This window comes from Puma concolor, chromosome A2 (assembly GCF_028749965.1).
Source record: "Puma concolor isolate L17-30 chromosome A2, mPumCon1.1.hap2, whole genome shotgun sequence".
NCBI lineage: Eukaryota > Metazoa > Chordata > Mammalia > Carnivora > Felidae > Puma > Puma concolor.
The window spans coordinates 40070932-40090627 of NC_141668.1; the positions used below are offsets into that span (position 1 = coordinate 40070932).

Sequence of the window (19696 nt, forward strand, 5' to 3'; positions counted from 1 at the left end):
TAAAGAATACTTAGGGGCGCCTGGGTGGCGCAGTCGGTTAAGCGTCCGACTTCAGCCAGGTCACGATCTCGCGGTCCGGGAGTTCGAGCCCCGCGTCAGGCTCTGGGCTGATGGCTCAGAGCCTGGAGCCTGTTTCCGATTCTGTGTCTCCCTCTCTCTCTGCCCCTCCCCCGTTCATGCTCTGTCTCTCTCTGTCTCAAAAATAAATAAACATTAAAAAAAAAATTTAAAAAAAAAAAAAAAAAAAAAAAAAAAAAAAAAAAAAAAAAAAAAAATAAAATAAAGAATACTTATAATTTAGTGAAAAACGTGAGACTAATTTTCACAAGTAGATGCAAATGATTTAGATGATTTCATTTTCTCGGCAACATATAATGTGAAATATAAATCTTATTGAAACTGCATATTTACTTTGATGAAGTGTTACATTTTGAATATATTTAATCTTTTCAGTTTTTGTGCATTTACCTTCCTTTTTCAAAAGCAACTCAATTCAAAATGTGACTTGAATTGAAAATATTTTTATCTGTCTTTGATTTCCAAAATCATATTAAATGATCATTTATGTGATATATGAGATGTTCCTTGAAATGTGTCTGTTAAAAGACTTAAAACATTATTGGCAGGAAATTGGCCTTAGTAAGACTGAGTTAGCCCTTGCTGTGTAACAAATTTCCCCAACATCTAGAAGCTTAAAAGAACAAATGTTTATTATCTCACACATTTTCTGAGTATCATGAAGACAAAGGCAGCTTAGGTGGGTGGCCTGGCTCGCCGTCTCTCAGGGGATGGTAGTGACACTGTTGGCCAGAGCTGTAGTCTCTGAGCACTTGACTAGGCTTGAAGGTTCTACTGCTACGCTCACTCACATGGTCAGCAGACATTTCCTCAACACATGAGTCTCTCCATAGGGCTACTCAGGGCAGACATGGCTTTCTGCAGAGTGAGATTCTAGGGATAGAGTGGGATGTCAATACCCTTGTTTTAGCGCTCCGAATTACAGAGTTTTCAAATGGCTAAACCCGAATGTAGTTTAAAAGACTCTTCTGCTCTTTTTAAACACCTCTCATCTTCTTCGTTTTCTTGTGGATTTAACTAAAATTCCATTGTTTATTTTAAATGAAATAAAGAAACTTTAAGTATGTGATTTTAAAGAAACATCTAATTTTCTTTGTATATGAATCCTCTCTCTTGCAAGTACTTAGCTTTAATACTAAAATTCTTATCCTTCTCTACTTTTTATTTTAATAAACTGTCATCATGGCTTCTCCTCCAAAGGTTTAAAATGAGAATTACTTCAATAGTAGCTTTATATCACTTTGGGGACCTAAGTAGGACTGAGGCCACGTCATGGGTGCAAAGATTCTGTAATGATTTTAATATAGCTTATTTTGTTGCAGAATTTCTTTTCATTTCCTTAAAACAATAGAGACATAACTGATTGTATAATCTTATTTTATTCTAGGTCCCCTAAAAACCCAGAACAGAAGATCATTAAAAGAGTGATTGCTCTTGAAGGAGATATTGTCAAGTAAGTACTTACACTGAGTTCAAGTTATAAATTCTGGAATTTTGTCAAGTTTTAAATCATGTTCCTTGGGAAGTACAACTCAGTTCAAAGAGGACCAGAGCTTTGGAGACATCCCAAATGAACTGGTACATCTTTAGCGAGCATCTCCAACTATTTCAGGATAGAAGGCACACAGAAACTTTTGATTACATTATCATCCTTTTTTTTTTTTTAATGTTTGTTTGTTTGTTTGTTTGTTTTGTTGAGAGAGAGAGAAAGGAGGGGGCAGAAAGAGAGAGAGAGAGAGAGAGAGAGAGAGAATCTCAAGCAGGCTCCGCTCTATCACTGCAGAGCCTAATGCAGGACTAGAACCCATGAACTGTGAGATCGTGACCTAAGCCTAAACCAAGAGTCAGAAGCTTAACTAACTGAGCCACCCAAGTGCCCCAATTATATTATTCTTTAAATGTGAGGCACAGGAGAAATAAATACTAATTCAATTTAATTTAGTCATGTTTTTAAAGTGACAACTAAATAATTATTTTTCAAATATTAAAATTAGCATGATTATTTTAGATTATGGTATCGAGGTTTATTTTAGAAAAATTCAAAAATTTTTTATTATTTTACAAGCATATACAGAAACTAGGTCAGAGCTTTCGCACTCATAGCAATGGTGGAAAACGAGAAAGGATATAAAACAAAAGCTTCTGAATTCATGACTAAAATAGTAGCTTTAGGAAATAACAATGTAGGGGCAACTTATCTGCATAGCTTAGTTGGTTGAGAGTCCGACTCTTGATTTCTGCTCACGTCAAGATCTCGCAGTTGGTGGGATTGAGCCCCGAGTCTGACTCTGTATTGATGGCATAGACCCTGCTTGGGTTTCTCTTTCTCCCTCTCTTTCTCTCTCTCATAAAATAAATAAATAATCTTAAAAAAAAAAAAGAAAATCACAATCTAACAATCAGGTATTTTAACAATCTGTAGTATTGTCTTATTTATTTTACTTGCTGATGAATCTAGAACAGCATTTGAGATTCAACAAGTAAGTATTGATGTGGCATGATGTGTCTCATTTTGATTGCTTACTTTTAAGTAAGTTGTAGTCAGGTCTATACAATGTAGGGGTCAAAATGCTCTGAAAATTATTTTCAGAAAGTTTCCTGATCCTGTTTTCCAATAATCTTAATCCTAAAGTAACTGTATTAAGCATTCCCCAGACCCTTTGTGGGGGTCAGTGAGATCAGAACTACTTTCCTAATAATACTAAGATGCTGTTTGCCTTTTTCATTCTTATTCTCTCTTGAGTATACAGTGGGGTTTTCCAGAGGCTGTGTGATGTGAGACATTGCTTCAGATTGCATGCAAGAGCAGATATGAGAATATGGTTGTCTTCTATTAAGCAAACACGAAACGGAATGGCAAAACATAAAAAATGCCACTGATTTCAACTCTGTTTATTTTGTTTTGGAAAATAATTATACTTTTCATTGAACATATTTGTTTTTATGTGTTAACATATAGGTTTGTTATTATTTTAGATTGAATCTATAACATTGTTTTTATTTATTTTTAATTTTTTTAATTTTTTTAATGTTTATTTAATCTTTTTTTAATATAAAATTTATTATCAAATTGGTTTCCTTACAATACCCAGTGCTCATTCCAACAGGTGCCTTCTGCAATGCCCATTACCCACTTTCCCCTCCCTCCCACCCCCCATCAACCCTCAGTTTATTCTCAATTTTTAAGAGTCTCTTATGGTTTGCCTCCCTCCCTCTCTAACTTTTTTTTTTCCTTCCCTTCCCCCATGGTCTTCTGTTAAGTTTTTCAGGATCCACATAAGAGTGGAAACATATGGTATCTGTCTTTCTCTGTATGACTTATTTCATTTAGCGTAACATTCTCCAGTTCCATCCACGTTGCTACAAATGGCCATATTTCATTCTTTCTCATTGCCAAGTAGTATTCCATTGTGTATATAAACCACAATTTCTTTGTCCATTCATCAGTTGATGGACATTTAGGCTCTTGCCATAATTTAGCTATTGTTGGAAGTGATGCTATAACATTGTTTTTAATTTGCCATTTTAATTCCTCATATGGTAAATATTGACAGAGTATATTTGCTAATATGGTAAATATTGACAAATGGTATCCACATAAACAACAGTTGTTTGAGATCCTCAATTATTTTTAAGAGTACAAATTATTTTTAGAGTACAAAGGACCAAACAATTTGAGAACTTGTTGATGTAGGAATGAATGGGCAAAACTTTCATGTCATGAATTCCTGTTCACTGGTAGTCTGCACGGTATTAATGGATATATTGAGGTATTGTTTGAATGCTTTACATTTATGAATATTTGTGTGTTCTTCAAAATCTTTATTGATGTATAATTTATATACTGTATAAATCACCCATTTTAAATATAGTTTAATGTTTTATTATAAACATTATTGTATATAATATATATATGTTATTATATATATATATTATTATATATAAATATAGTGCAACCCTCACCACATCTAGTTTTTGAGAGCTTCCATTACCTTCAAAAGTTCCCTTCTCCCATTTGCACTTAACTGAAGCTACTCCAGTGCCAGTGGCCAATCCCAGATAACCATGGATCTGCTTTATGTCTCCATAGTTTGGCCTTTTCTAGAAATTTTATTTAGACAGTATTATACAATATGTAGTCTTTTATATCTGTCTTTTTTCCACCACATATCAGAATGTTTTTTTTTCTGTCTCCTCCAATGTGTGAATATCTGTAGTTTGTGCTTTTTTATTATTAGGTATATTCTATGTATGGACATCCCACATTTTGTTTGTGTACTTACAAGTTAATGAAGATTAGGATTTTTCCAGTTTGGGGATATTATGAGTAAAGATATGGACATTTGTGTCACTGTTATGGACATTTGTGTCTTTGGGTAGAAATATGTTTTTATTTCTACCGAGAAGTATTCACATATATCATTGTTTAAAACACCTATATACCTAGGGATACTGGCTATTTTGGTGAAATATATGTTTAACTTTGGTAGCTACCAAACTGTTTTTGAAAGTGGCTATTGTATTTTATGTTCTACAGTAGTGTAAAAGGGGTTGAGGTTCTTTGTACTCTTGTACAAAGAACAAGACTTGGTACTATGAATATTTTTTTATTATAACCATCCTCGTGGATATAAAATAGAATCTTGTTGTGGTTTTGATTTGCATTTCCCTGAAGGCTACTGATGTTGAGCATGTTTCCATGTGCTTATGTGCCATTTATATATCTTCTTGAGTGAAGCATCTGTTCAACGCATTTGCTTGTTTTGTACTGGTTATTTAATATTTTGAATTGTAAGAAGTCCTTTGATTTTGAGACCTTAAACAGATTGGTCATTTTGGGGGGAGGGTGAATGTGCATGTATAATAATGTGATTTTAGTTAGGTGTAAGTGTGTTAATATCAAAGAGTTTAGTTTTTGTTACCTGGAGGATTTGCATTTTCAATTTGCAGAATCTGAGGACTGTGTTTTTTTTTATTTTGAAGAGGCTATCTAGCCTTCTGATTTCTGGGAACTGGGAAGGGCAATAATTTGGAAAACCATTTGACATACATGCATAAATATACAAAATATTCTTTTAATATTTGGAAAACAGTGTGGATATGATGCAAATCCCATTTAAAAAATGAGTTAGCAAAGCTTGAAAACATTATTTTATTTTTTTTTTTTTAATTTTTTTTTTTCAACATTTTTTATGTTTATTTTTGGGACAGAGAGAGACAGAGCATGAATGGGGGAGGGGCAGAGAGAGAGGGAGACACAGAATCGGAAACAGGCTCCAGGCTCTGAGCCATCAGCCCAGAGCCCGACGCGGGGCTCGAACTCACGGACCGCGAGATCGTGACCTGGCTGAAGTCGGACGCTTAACCGACTGCGCCACCCAGGCGCCCCGAAAACATTATTTTAAATGAAAGAAGCTGATCACAAGAGACCATATACAATTTAATTCTATTTATGGTGTATGAAATGTCCAGAATAGGCAAATTTATAGAGACAGAAAATAGAGGCATAAAGAAGGAGAATGAAAGATATGGGTATAGTAGGCTTTTGTGTTTTGTGTTTTGTTTTTGTTTGTTTGTTTGTTGGTTGGTTGGTAGGGGACATGAAAACATTCCAAGATAAATTGTGATAGTCTCACAGCTCTGTGAATATATTAAAAACAGTGAATGTACATTTTAAATGAGCAAATTATGTGTTATATGAACTACATCTCAGTGAAGTTATTTAAATAAAAGAATTGGTCAACACAGGAAGCAAAAATTTTATCTATGTCAAATAATCTAACAAGATTAGGAATTCCAAGGGATTCATTTTATAGTATAATACAAAGAGAAGACAGTTTTAATTCAGATGTATCAATATTGATTAGAGCTGAAGAGTCAATGCAAGATTATAAAACTTGGTCAGACATAAAAATCTCTGTACAATTAGAAATCCTACAACAGACCTCCCTGAGAAAAAAAACCTGGCTTGTTCTTTCCTCAGTAAATGTAAATACTGTATTAGGTTCACAGAGGAGAGGCAGAGCTGGAGGGAGGATTATCGGCACAGGGTTGGGAGATGAAGAAAAGGGAGGTGGGGATGTAAGAGATTTATACCTTTTCCCCCCACTGATGCAACCCATGTGCAAAGTCTGGCTTCTTTGTTCTAATCCTGAAAATTAACTTGGACATATGTCGCTTTCTGTCCCCCTTCACTACACCTCTACCATGAACCCATGTATGGCATACAGAATGGAAGTGTCAAGGCTCAAGACTTTCCTAGTATGTAGCCTCTAAAAACTATTTGATAATTGATTAGAGAAAATAATTTTTGTATTTGGTGTTTTAAAAGAAAATTTAAAATTTTATTCCTCTGAAATATTGGTATGTAAGAATTATAGTCTTCCTGGGTTTTAAATTAATAGTTGAAGATATTCCTGGGGCGCCAGGGTGGCTTAGTCGATTGAGTGTCTGACTTCAGCTCAGGTCATGGTCTCACCGTTGGTGAGTTCGAGCCCCACATCAGGCTCTGCGCAGACAGTGCAGAGCCTGCTTGGGATTCTGTGTCTCCTTCTGTCTCTCCACCCCTCCCCTGTATTCTCTGTCTCTCTGAAAATAAATAAAGAAACTTAAAAATTATTAAAAAATAATGGAATAATTCCTATAATATATTTCTAACAGCATTTATAAATATTAACAGGTATTTAAGTATAATAAAGTATTATTTACTATTAGGCTTACCTTTTTTTCTCTGTGACACATTTTTTCAATGCCAAAACATATACAAAAAATTTTTTAAATTTGTTTTCTGTCTACCACTAGAAATCATTTGTCTATTGGTGTCCTAACATGTAGAAGACAGGGTGCTTTGATCTGTAATGTGGACTTTCCATTCCCACTTTTAACTTGGATAATGCTTGATTTCTTAGTAGGCAAGCTAAACGTAAATGCACATCACCAAATTCTTTCTATTTTTTTTTTTTTGGAAAAAACTTGATATATCATAAAATGATCAAAGAAAAAAGTTTTGACTGATTACAACTCAAGTTACCCTTATTGTGGGTTTTGTAGAATTTTTATTGTGAATTACACGTAATTAGAGGCTGGAGAGGAAACGATTATCTTTTCAGAGCTAAGCACTTCAAAGTCTTAATTTAATCCTCAATTTAATGTTCTGTTAGTTATAAAAAAAACAGATATGTAGTAAAGTATAGTTTAAAGAGCACTTTTTTTTTAAGGTAATTCAGCAGATGATTGAATTATGTTCTGTTTCTACCTGGGGAAGGAAGGGTGTTAGAAGCCAGGGATCAGCCTAGCCTCACTGAAGAATCGGAACGGGAGTTCAGCAGGACTACTGGTTTCTGTTCATTTGTACCCTCTGTCTGCTGGCGTGTTACCTTTGCCCATCTTGTTTGGGTTCCAGTTGGCTTCTGCTCCATTGCTAACTGCTGACTTCCTTGGGTTTGCCTCTTGTTTAAACTACCTGAGAGAATATGAGTGTGTCCCTTTGAGGTGTAGATCTAGGATATGCCCACCTGACAGGCCACTGGTCAGCCAATAAACCAGCTGCCTTTGGGGTAGGCACTCTTCCTTGGTCTGGCCAGTGTGGCTGTGTTGGCCAGTTGCCTAGTACAGACCCTGTGGCTATAAGGGACCTCTTGGAAGGCGCTCGCAGGTATGGCATATAGTGTGAGGCCTCCCAAATTGGAGCACTGTGATTAGCATTCACTTTGCTCAAAATTACCCTTTGAAACCTCGTGTTCAAGAAAACTATAATCTCTTCTCCTTGGTAGTTGTTTTGACATTACTCTCTGGGGAAGATTTACCTACTCACTTATTTACTTACTTATTTAAATTACAGAAATAACACAAATTTGAAAAATTCAAAATGCTATAATGAACATGCTTGCACACATACTTTTTTGGACATGTGTGTGTTTATTGTTGTAGAACAGAGAGCTAGAAGTAGAAATACTGGGTCAACATCTGTTGCTGTTGTTGTTGTTATTTTTAGTTCTAATATACAGCTAACTTACCCTCCTAAGAGTTTTACACTCTTACCAATATGTTTATACTCTTACCAACAATACATGAAATATGATTTTCAGAAAAAATTGATTTAAAGATCATATGCAATGGGGAAATTGTGGACTTCAGATTCAGAAGTCAAAACATTTCCACACAAATTGTGAAATTAGTTTAGATGATTGGGTTACGTTTGTTTTAATCAGTTCCCTGACCTATAGACCTTAGAAACATTCATTTAATGAGCACTGGTCTAGCCACTAGAGAGACACAATTGAATAGAAGAGACAAAGTCCCTGCCCTCATGAAGGTTACATTCTAGTGGTTAGAAGCAGATAATCATCAAATACATAACACATAATGCAATGCCATGAGCTCAAAGTACTAAAGAAAAATAAAGTAGGAAAAAAAGTATAGAGCAGGGGTCTGGAACTGCTACTTTAGGTAGGATGTTCATAGTCAACCTCTCTAATGAGAAGATATTTGAGCAAACTTGTAAATTAAGGGAAAAAGGAAGAGAGCCATGTTAGTGTCTAGGACAAAGGAAGTTCAGACCAAAGAAATAACAAATGTAATCCTGAAATGTATATGTATAAAGTGAGTTTAAGGAATTGCAAGAAGTCAGCATATCAGACCCTACTGAATGAGGTAAACTGAGGTAGGAGACTAGGAGTAAGAGGTTTGCAGAGCTTTGTGGCTCATAGGAAGGATGTTGGATTTTATTGTAGTAAGATGGCAGGCCTGTGGAATGTTATGAACCATGACTGATAGGATATGATTGGCATTTTTAAAGGATCATTTTGTCTGCTGTATGGAGGAAAGACTAAAGGGAGGCAGTCTGACCCAAGTAACGGGTCCAAGTATTTCTCTCTTGAGGAAATAATATGTAGCTTCCTCTAAAAGTAGTTAAGTATCCTTGTTTATGACATGAATGGTGAATACTTTGATATTTTCAGAGTGACTCATTTAAGTAGTCACATTATTTGTAATCACAATCATTATGATTATATTGACAAGGCAAAAGTACAGTTGAAGTATTTGTTCAGCGAATTCAGCCAAATACTTCTAAGACCATAAAAGAGGTGACTTGGCAAGTCTGAACTTTCTGTCAGGATGTCCACATTAATTAACATCACAAGGCAGTTTCTTGATTGTGTGGATAACTTAGCTAGGAATGTAGTCATTTTCATGTTAACCCAAATGCGCTTACTTATCTATAACACAAACAGTAAAAAGCTGATGAAAGTAATATTTAGACAAGGCCATTAGTTCCACCAAAATATTTTTCATAGTTATTTGCTTTTTCTTATTAATTTGTTATGACTCACATAGAAGGACTGTTTTAGAAAAAGATAAAATGAATAGAAAGCACCAAACTGCAGGAAGTCAATGTGAATCAACCACAATTGAAATTTGTAAGGCATCAACATTTTTTGTTGGGCACTTGTATTTCTGTTTCACAGATTTTCTCAGCCCTGTCAGAAACGAAGTCTATTATGATTTCTCTTCTTACCTACTGAAATACACTTTATGACACTTGGGATCTGGGATTCTGTGTAGTTAGCAACCTCAGTGAAGTGAGTCACCAGTGAAGAGGGTAACCGTATAATTTATCACCTAAAGAAGGACACATTTGGGAGTAAAAGGGGATGGTTACTGTGTTGGATCAGTCAGCATAATGTGGTGGCCAAGACTGACTGGAACAAACGGTCACCCTGCCAATGAAATAGAAGCTACTTTATCATTCATTCACTTTACATAATTTGATTTCCTTTAGTCTGTGGCTCTCCTTGTTCAGGAGGAGTCCAAGAAGTGTTCATAGAAAACAGAGTCACTTCACTTCCTGTCCAGGGAGGCCTTAGGTCAGGCAGGATCAATGGTGTTGTGGAAAAGCACATCCTGCTCACAACACAGACATTTCCATGTTAGAAAGTACAGTGCAAGACTTTCTGTAATAATTATTGATATTGCAAAATATTCTGAGGTAGAGAGGCATGAGACTTCTCTCACTGCAAAATATTTAAGTGATAATTCCTCTTCAAGTCTAGAGACTCTATTGTAAAGTGTCAAAACACCCTAATTTATTAAAAATAACTTTCTGGTATTAGGAAAAAAATTCAATTGAATCACTAGAAATTAAACATTTTAAAGCTTGTTGATTTTAAATGTGCTGTTGAAGATATGGAAATCAATACTAGCCTATCACAGATGGTTGAATCATATTATGTTCCAGGAAATGATGAAGCTTTATAGGAAGAAAAACAGAACTAAATTGAGTTTTCTCCAGTAAAACTAAAAATGATGCTTGTTTAATAACTTTTTTCTTTTCTTTTTCTTTTTCTTTTCCTTTTTCTTTCTTTTTTTTTTTTTTGTGCAGTAGCTCTGAGTAATAGAAGCCTAATATGTCTCTGTAGCAGTCTTTGAAGACCTTGCATTGATTTATGACACTTTGGGCAGATTAGGAATTAGGACTGCATTCTGTCCTAAAAGCAAGGACAGAATGAAAAAGAAATTTGGAAAGAAACTTATGTCCAGGATCCTGATAAAGATTGCTAAATAGAATGTTTTAGAGCATGGAAGCCAGTGGTTTTATTTTATAGTTCCCACCACCCAGGTTGGTGGTGGCTTTTGAACACAGGAGGATATTTATACACTGGGCCTTAGCTGTTAGCAACCTGAACAGGAGGCTTTCACAAATTTCTGAGGCTCATAAGCCTGGTTTAGTCTGAATTCTGAATTTTCCCAAATCAAAATGGCATGGCACATTTGTATTTAGTACTTAGGGTCCGAACAACACTATTACTTAATGGATAAAGCCTTGGGCATGAAATTAAATGTCCCAGGGTCTGTCCAATAAGGGTTAGTTACCACTAAATTAGAAGCATTTGTGAAAAACCATCAGTTTCACTCTCATGTCAACCTGAGAAATTATTAATATCTTCTGGACATTCCTTCCTTCTTCTTGAAAGAATAATAATTCTTCTCTACTGCAGAATTATAGATTTGTAGGTAACCCATGACATTGTGGAAATCTTTCTCTCTTTTATGTAGTTACAGGTAATTATTTATCATGCTGCTGCTGTATCAGTGAATAAAAATGGAATGGCTAATAAAACTATATGCATTAGCAATAGGTATTTCTTCCTCACCATCAAAAAATGGCCACTTTAATTTTATATGTAAAAATGTTGATCTTGATTTTTAAAGTCAAAATTATTTCTGTAATCAATTGAGCAGTGTAGGGAGGTTTCCAGAGGCATTTCCCCAAACATAGTGTACACGCTTTCATGTAGGAGGATGCAACGGTTGCCGGAAGTCACTAGACTATTTAGATTGAATTACTTTTTCTCATAATCGTGACAGCCAGTATAGTGTGTGATTCTCTCCCTGCCCCCATAAGTGGTTTCTCTGGTTTCATTTTCTACCTTAGGCTACCCGTCTCTTGAACAGGATTCTTCCTTAGATATGAAAATTCTCACTGTTTATTCTTTCATGCATAGTCATGTATCATTCATTGTGGTGTAAAGGTTAAGAGCACAAACTATAAATTCAGACTTCCTTGATTTGTATCCCTGCTTTGCTGCTTCTTATGTTACTTTGCCAAATTATTTAATTTTCTAAACTTAACTTTCCTTACCTGTGAAGTGGAAATTATAATAGTACATACTCCATAGAGTTTTCTTCAGGATTACATAACGTAATGGATGTAATTTGGTTAGCATGGTGCTTGGCACATAAGGATGTATTCAGTAATTATCAGATATTCTTAGTAGTAGTCCTGATTTACTCATTATTTATTGAGTGCCTTGGGTATTTACTAGGTGATAATCATTGTCTGGGATTCTGAGGTTAGAAGTATTAAACACTGTAGATAGTTGTTGCCTTCCCGAACCTTATGCTCTGGTAGAAAGACAACAAAATACAGAAATACAATGTAACAAGAGAATTGCCACCAAGAAAATGTCCTAAGGCTGCCTGCCGGAGCCTCCCTGGAGGGAAAGTATCTGGTTTACCTTGGGAGCTGAGCTGTGTTGCGTTCACCTTTCTGGTTAAAGTTTGAGATGAAAAGGAGACGTACAGTCTCCTCCTTAACTGCAAAAGTAATACAGGCTTAGTATAATTTAGAAAATTGAAACAATACTGGAGCATATGGGGTAAAAAGAAAAAGTCCTTTTTTCTAGTACTCCTAATCACGCTTCCAGAGGTATGTATGGTGCTGTGTATATCCTAGTAGCAGATTGAAAAGATTAGAAAAAATATTTATGTAATAGCATTTTGCCTTGAATATTCCATAAAGAAAAAATATATACTTTAGATATATCTATAAGAATTTACATTTCCCAATATGTGTATTACACAGATATACTGATGTTATGGTAATAATATACTCCTATATTATTATGGTAATAAATACTCCTATGTCTCTACTAGGTAGGTATTTGGAAATGTGGCAACTCCAGAACTGCTTATCTATTAAGCCCTAAATTATAAACAACAGCCCTAGGAGTAGCCCACACAAAAGTACTATGAGCATATTATTGGGTAACAATAATTGGTGACCTAGACAAAACCATTTATTTTTATTTTTTTTATTTTTTTTTTTATTTTTTTTCAATATATGAAGTTTATTGTCAAATTGGTTTCCATACAACACCTAGTGCTCATCCCAAAAGGTGCCCTCCTCAGTACCCATCACCCACCCTCCCGTCCCTCCCACCCCCCATCAACCCTCAGTTTGTTCTCAGTTTTTAAGAGTCTCTTATGCTTTGGCTCTCTCCCACTCTAACCTTTTTTTTTTTTCTTCCCCTCCCCCATGGGTTTCTGTTAAGTTTCTCAGGATCCACATAAGAGTGAAACCATATGGTATCTGTCTTTCTCTGTATGACTTATTTCACTTAGCATCACACTCTCCAGTTCTATCCATGTTGCTACAAAGGGCCATATTTCGTTCTTTCTCATTGCCCTGTAGTACTCCATTGTGTATATAAACCACAATTTCTTTATGCATTCATCAGTTGATGGACATTTAGTCTCTTTCCATAATTTGGCTATTGTTGAGAGTGCTGCTATAAACATTGGGGTACAAGTGCCCCTATGCATCAGTACTCCTGTATCCCTTGGGTAAATTCCTAGCAGTGCTATTGCTGGGTCATAGGGTAGTAGACAAAACCACTTATAGAAAATTACTGTTAAGAACAGGAAAATGAGGGGCGCCTGGGTGGCTCGGTTGGTTCAGCATCAGACCCTTGGTTTTGGCTCAGGTCATGATCTCACGGTTGTGAGATTGGGCCCCACATCAAACTTCATGCTGACAGCATGGAGCCTGCAAAGGATTCTCTCTCTCTTCCTCTCTCTGTGCCTCATCCCTCCCCTCTCAAAATAAATACACTTTAAAAAAGAACATAAGGGGCGCCTGGGTGGCGCAGTCGGTTAAGCGTCCGACTTCAGCCAGGTCACGATCTCGCGGTCCATGAGTTCGAGCCCCGCGTCGGGCTCTGGGCTGATGGCTCAGAGCCTGGAGCCTGTTTCTGATTCTGTGTCTCCCTCTCTCTCTGCCCCTCCCCCGTTCATGCTCTGTCTCTCTCTGTCCCAAAAAAATAAATAAACGTTAAAAAAAAAAAATTTAAAAAAAAAAAGAACATAAAAATTAATATTCAATGATATCCTCATTATTTAATATTTGTCATATTAAACTCACCGTATCTAAAAGGAAGTATTAGGAACGTCGTGTTCTCTCTGGGCTGTCCATGGGCTGAAATAACTGTGGTGCTTCAGGTAGAAAACCCATTGGCTGAACTTAAGTAAGAAGTTTTCTGCAACTAGGAGCCTAGCAGGATGCTCTGATCTGGCTCCATCTTTGTCAACATCTCCTTGTTGCTCTCCAAAATATAGTAGTCCATTTCTAACTTTGAAGCTTTTCACTAAGCTCCTTTTCTCTCTTTTCGGGCTGACTTTGGAGACTGCAGTTCTGCCATGATCCTCCTTCACCTCCCCCAGTACAGACAGATTATGTGAAGTGTTTTTGTGGAGTCTGGTGTTTCCTAGAAGGAAGCACGTCACACGGGGGGCCGGCTAGTGTATTAGTTTTATCAGCCTCTTCACTTCTGGCTTAATTACAATTCTTAGTAGTAGACCTTTCTGAAGTTGTGAATGCCAAGTAAAAATATAGAAAAATGCTAACTTTTGTACATTCCTTTCAACTAAATATTGATTTTTATTTTTTTCTCTGCTCACAGTAATGTAAGTCTGTCAAATATTTTGAAAAGGCATATAAGTACACTTATCTTACTAGGAAGCTAAAAAGATTGTCTTAAAATACCTTTTTAGGGGCGCCTGGGTGGCGCAGTCGGTTGAGCGTCCGACTTCAGCCAGGTCACGATCTCGCGGTCCGTGAGTTCGAGCCCCGCGTCAGGCTCTGGGCTGATGGCTCAGAGCCTGGAGCCTGTTTCCGATTCTGTGTCTCCCTCTCTCTCTGCCCCTCCCCCGTTCATGCTCTGTCTCTCTCTGTCCCAAAAATAAAAATAAAACGTTGAAAAAAAAAAAAATAAAATACCTTTTTAACTAAGCTTAAGATGCATGCCAGAGAGACTTAAGAATATTTCATCCTGAATAATTCCTTAATAATTAAGGAACAGATAGGTCTTCTATTTGTGTGCAGTTTCAGTTAACCTTGTTTAAACTTAACACTGACCCCTGTTTCTCTTTTAAAATGTTTGGAGAAAGAATTTCATGCAGAGAGCAGATGTGTTTAAGGTATTAACTTAATTAGTTATGGATGCTATTAAGTTTTTGTAACTTTTTTGTTTGTATAAAACCTTTTTTTAGATGTCTTAGAGCAATGAAGGGTAGCATGATAGAGTAGAAGGAATTTTACAGTTGAAGTAAGATGATAAATTCAATTCCAGCTCTGTTCCTTACAAGCTGTGTGACCTTGGAAAAGTTTTTGACCTCTCTGATTTTTTTTTTTTATCTATTTTCAGAGTTATTTTGAAGAACAAATACCTCCCAGTACTTTGTAAACTTTAACACACTACTAAAATTTAATGTATTATGAACTTATTTTCTGTTTGGCTTCCCCAGAGCTGAAAAGAATGCCTTGCCCATTTGCCCATTTTAGATGATTGACTTTTTTTTTTTTGCCACTGTTGAAAAAATTTTTATTGTACTGGTAGGTCAAGATATGGCTCCATATTTTATAAATTCTGAAGTTGGAAGAAAACCACTTTTACAACTTCCCATGCAAGAACTCAAATGCTGGCTACTACATCTTTGGGATCTTGAACTGGTTCCTCATGCACAGTCTGTAGCAGGGGTCAATATGCTTTTTCTGTAAACATCCAGATCGTAAATATTTTTCGTTTTGCAGGCTATACTGTCTCTGACAAAACTACTCCATTCTGATACTGCAGGGTGAAATCAACTATAAAGGATACATAAAATGAATGTTCCAATAAAACGTTAATTACAGAGACAGATAGGGGACTAGATTTGGTCCCTGGGTCATAGTTTGCTAATCCTGGTCTATATTATCTACTTTTATTCCTTTAACCTTAGAAATAAGTAGAAAATACTAAACATTTCTAGTCCTGGACAGTAGTTTGTTTGTTTGTTTATTTATTTATTTATTTATTTATTTATTTATTTATTTATTTATGTTTTTTAATGTTTATTTATTTTTGAGGGAGAGAGAGACAGAGTGCAAGCAGGGGAGGGGCAGAGAGAGAGAGAGGGAGACAGAATCTGAAGCAGGCTCCAGGCTCTGAGCTGTCAGCACCAACTCTGATTCAGGGCTCGAACTCGCAAACAGGAAAATCATGACCTGAGACAAAGTCAGATGCTCAACTGACTGAGCCACCCAGGCACCCCACCCCTGGCCAGTAGTTTAAATAGTAGGGAAGAATTAGCCTAAAAGCTATGGGTTCTTTGGCTCTAGGTTGGTTGAGGCAGAGGACAGTAGGAAAGAAAATCCTGAGCTTTGCTACTCTAAGTGAGGTTTTTGCTACACTGCTAGAAGCCACATGGGTGCACCTGGACAGTAAAGATATTTGTCTCGAGCTGGATGGGGAAGAGCTATTATACTGTAAGAACACTACAGAGAGTATCTTCACTGGCAAGCAGCCACAGTGCTCATAAAAGTGTAGAATAAATTTCATTGCCCAAATAGTTTCTTCCTAATACAAAAGGAATAGCCCTGCAGAGGGGAAAATTCTGTATCAGAGTACTACTGCAGGCTATTTAAGCTCCTCTTATAAGCCCAGCATTAGAACTCCAATTATCTTCTGGCTGTTATTTTAGCTCAATCTGCCTGTGCTGGACTTAACTGATAGTGAAGAGAGGAAGGAGCTAATAATCTAGGGGATCCTTTTTTTAAAGTAATTTGTTTTAGTTCCCCCATTTACTCAGTGTGTTATGGAAAATGTTCAAATGTTACCTAATTTATTATGAGGGATACCTATATACAAATAAGAGCATCTTAGTTTGGCAAAAGCAGTAATCATTCCCATTTTTTAAATGTTGATTTTGAAACTAAAGCCTATGTTTGTAGTTTTGTGAGGTTGGAACATTTGTAACATTTGTAACATTGGAACCATTGTTTGTAACATTGAAACCATTAATCTGAGTGGTTCACAGTAGCAGAACTAATAAGATTTTGAAATTGATCATCTTGGTAGTTGCAACTCAAATGAGAATTTGAGTGAAAATAATTAAATTTTTGTTCGTTATTAGGGGAGTTGACAGTCGTTGATATTTTCTTTCAGAAGAGTCAATTGCATGATGAAAGTTGTATATATGGGGTATGATAAATAACAAGTCATTAACTTTGGGCTTCTGCAACTGGCCACCTGGGAACCAAGGAGATTTTCTCCTTTGCTTATTACAAAAATAAATTCTACTCCCTGACCATTATGCGATACCTAGTTTTAATATGCAGCCCGGAGCAGCTACACCTCAAGGTGTATCGATGCTTCCCAGGAACATTTCTGCAGTTTGGATTCCAGTTTTACATACATCAAAAAGTAAATGACTATTTAATCTCTGACTATAACATGAAGAGGAGCAAGTAATACATACTGGAATGGAGTTTAGTAGGATGGAAAGCCAAACTGAAAGATTTTCTATTTGAGATGAAAGTATAATAAGCAGTAAGCTTTATAAAAAGCAAGGAGTCTGATAATAGAAAAGGAAATGAATGAACAGATTAGAATTTCCTATGTGTATGGGAAAGTAAGGTGACCCTTAATGGATTTCTGGGGCTGTCTTTGGGGGATTATGTAAATCAAACCTGAATTCTAAGTCTAATATGGCTATCATTAAAATCAAGAGAATGCTTACGGCATGATGGAAATTAAAGTGACTTCTAACTGTATGTATCTGAGCTCTCGTAATTCTCACATGACTTTTAAAAAATAATGATTTGTTAAAATTAAAACTTGCAACATCCTTACCAATGACGTGAAGGAAATCAAAGAGGATATGCACAGGAAACTTCTATCAAAGTTCCACTTTTCACATGTCTGGCAATGTCTGAATACGGGACTATCGAGCAAGCAATGAGTGTTAGCATCGTTTTCGTCTTTGCTAATCCAAAAGGTGAAAACGTGTTTCTCATTGTTTTCGTTTATATTATTTTCATTGCTAATAAGAATGAATATGTTCTACACTTATTAATCTTTTACTTCCTTCTCTAAGAACTATTTCAGAATTGCCCATTTTCAAATGATGTTAAATGTTTTCTTGTGAGTTTGAATATATTATGTGCGTTAACCTTCTGTCCATATTTAGATCAGATGTACTTCTAGTTTGTGAATTGCCTTTTAGTTGTATTCATCTCATAGATAACTTTAGGAAATAAATTTTTTTTTTTGGGGGGGGACAGAGAGAGACAGAACATGAACGGGGGAGGGGCAGAGAGAGAGAGGGAGACACAGAATCGGAAACAGGCTCCAGGCTCCGAGCCATCAGCCCAGAGCCTGACGCGGGGCTCGAACTCACGGACCGCGAGATCGTGACCTGGCTGAAGTCGGACGCTTAACCGACTGCGCCACCCAGGCGTCCCTAGGAAATAAATTTTTTAAGCCATTTATTTTTGATGGTTAAAAGTCCGTGAGGTAGAACTTTAGAAATTGAATTCTTTGATATAACGTTTATACATTTGTCTGCTGTGAGTTAACGCTATTAGTGTGTTAATGTTAATCTATGAGTTTTACAAATAAAGAGAAAGGAGACTCCACCAAAAGTTTGTAGCATATTTTTCTCAATATTTTAAAGTTATAAAAATATAGTAAAACTTTAGTGTAGAAGACCACATAGATATCTAAATATGTTCTGTAAGCCACGTAGCTACCGTATGGAGGGCAGCATTGTCCTAGTAGCTTGTTTCTCAAAGTTGATCTCCAGACTGTAGCAACTTCATCACCGAGGAACTTGTTAGAGACACAGATTCTTGATTCCCACTTCCCCATGCTGAATCAGAAACCCGGAGGCTGGAGCCAGCATTCTATGTTTCAGTAAGCCTCGCAGGCGACTCCAATGCATGGTGAAATTTGAGAAAACGTTCTAGTATTAGGTGTCTCACTAACGATCTGTTTTAACTTGATCCTGGTCAAGTTCAGATCCTGGTCTACTTAGCCTGTTCAGATCCTGGTCTACTTAGGCATAAAATGATGCTATCTTCAAATCGGCTCCATTGCCACCCTGCCTCAACGTAAACTTGCATTGCTGGGATTTGGGTTCAGAATTATGGGCAGGAAAAAGCACAGTTGTGTTGTGTTTCCCGGTTCCCTTTGCAACTTTAATGAACTGTCAGATCCTGACTGCCACCCAATCTTTTTTATCCTTTAAGAGTTCACTCTCACTGTCTTCATAATCTCTGCCCTCCCTGTGATCTCATGCTTTTAGGAAAAAGGAAAGCATCTCACAGTAGGTTTGAAGACCCTTGGACTAAATGATTTGGAATATGTTTTTCAGCTCTTAAATTCTATGTTATTTATTCTGTAGAAAAGAGGGAGGCAGTCCACAAATTTTTATAGAAAGATTAGCACCAGGAAAAATACTTTCTCATGCCAGGGTAGAAGGGTGGATCTGGTCACGGGTTCACTCCCTAGGGCTGCTGCTTTTCCATGAGGCATCTTAGACATTGGTCTTGAAAGTCTCCCCAAAGGAGAAATTCAAGAGGCAAGCAAGGGAGGACTTTATCTAACATTGGCCAAGAAGACAGGTTACCAGGCCTTCATGACTTCTTCCTTGGATTACTGTGTCTGTCTCCTAACTGATTTTCCTCTCATATCCTTGCCAATCCATCCTCCACACTCCCACAAGAATGTTTGTTTATGCCTTCCACATTCATGAGCCTGGTAATAAAGATCTCTTATGATCTGGCCCTGTGTCTCTCCAGCTGTATTCTCCCCACTACATTCTAGCCACACTGATAGTTTGTAGTTTCTTGGCAGTTATGCATCTTTTTAAATACCTTTGCCTTTACCTGAAGCCCCCTTACTTTTGTCCTGTTCCTTTGTTTTGTTTTTGCCTGACTAACTCTCTCTCAGCAATTCCATTGCTAGGAATTTATCTGGTAGCTAGACCTACACACGAGGGCAAAGGAGTGTATACAAGG

At 36.6% G+C, this 19696-nt stretch overlaps 1 protein-coding gene across 1 annotated transcript in view; it reads left to right on the top strand.

Annotated features, from left to right (window-relative positions):
* The window catches only part of IMMP2L (inner mitochondrial membrane peptidase subunit 2), a 905116-nt gene that overhangs the window by 616251 nt on the left and 269169 nt on the right, over window positions 1-19696 (top strand). Inside the window, exon 5 of the mRNA XM_086692395.1 lies at window positions 1466-1531. Within this exon, the coding sequence (XP_086548521.1) occupies window positions 1466-1531 (66 nt within the window). The remainder of the gene's footprint in view (window positions 1-1465; window positions 1532-19696) is intronic.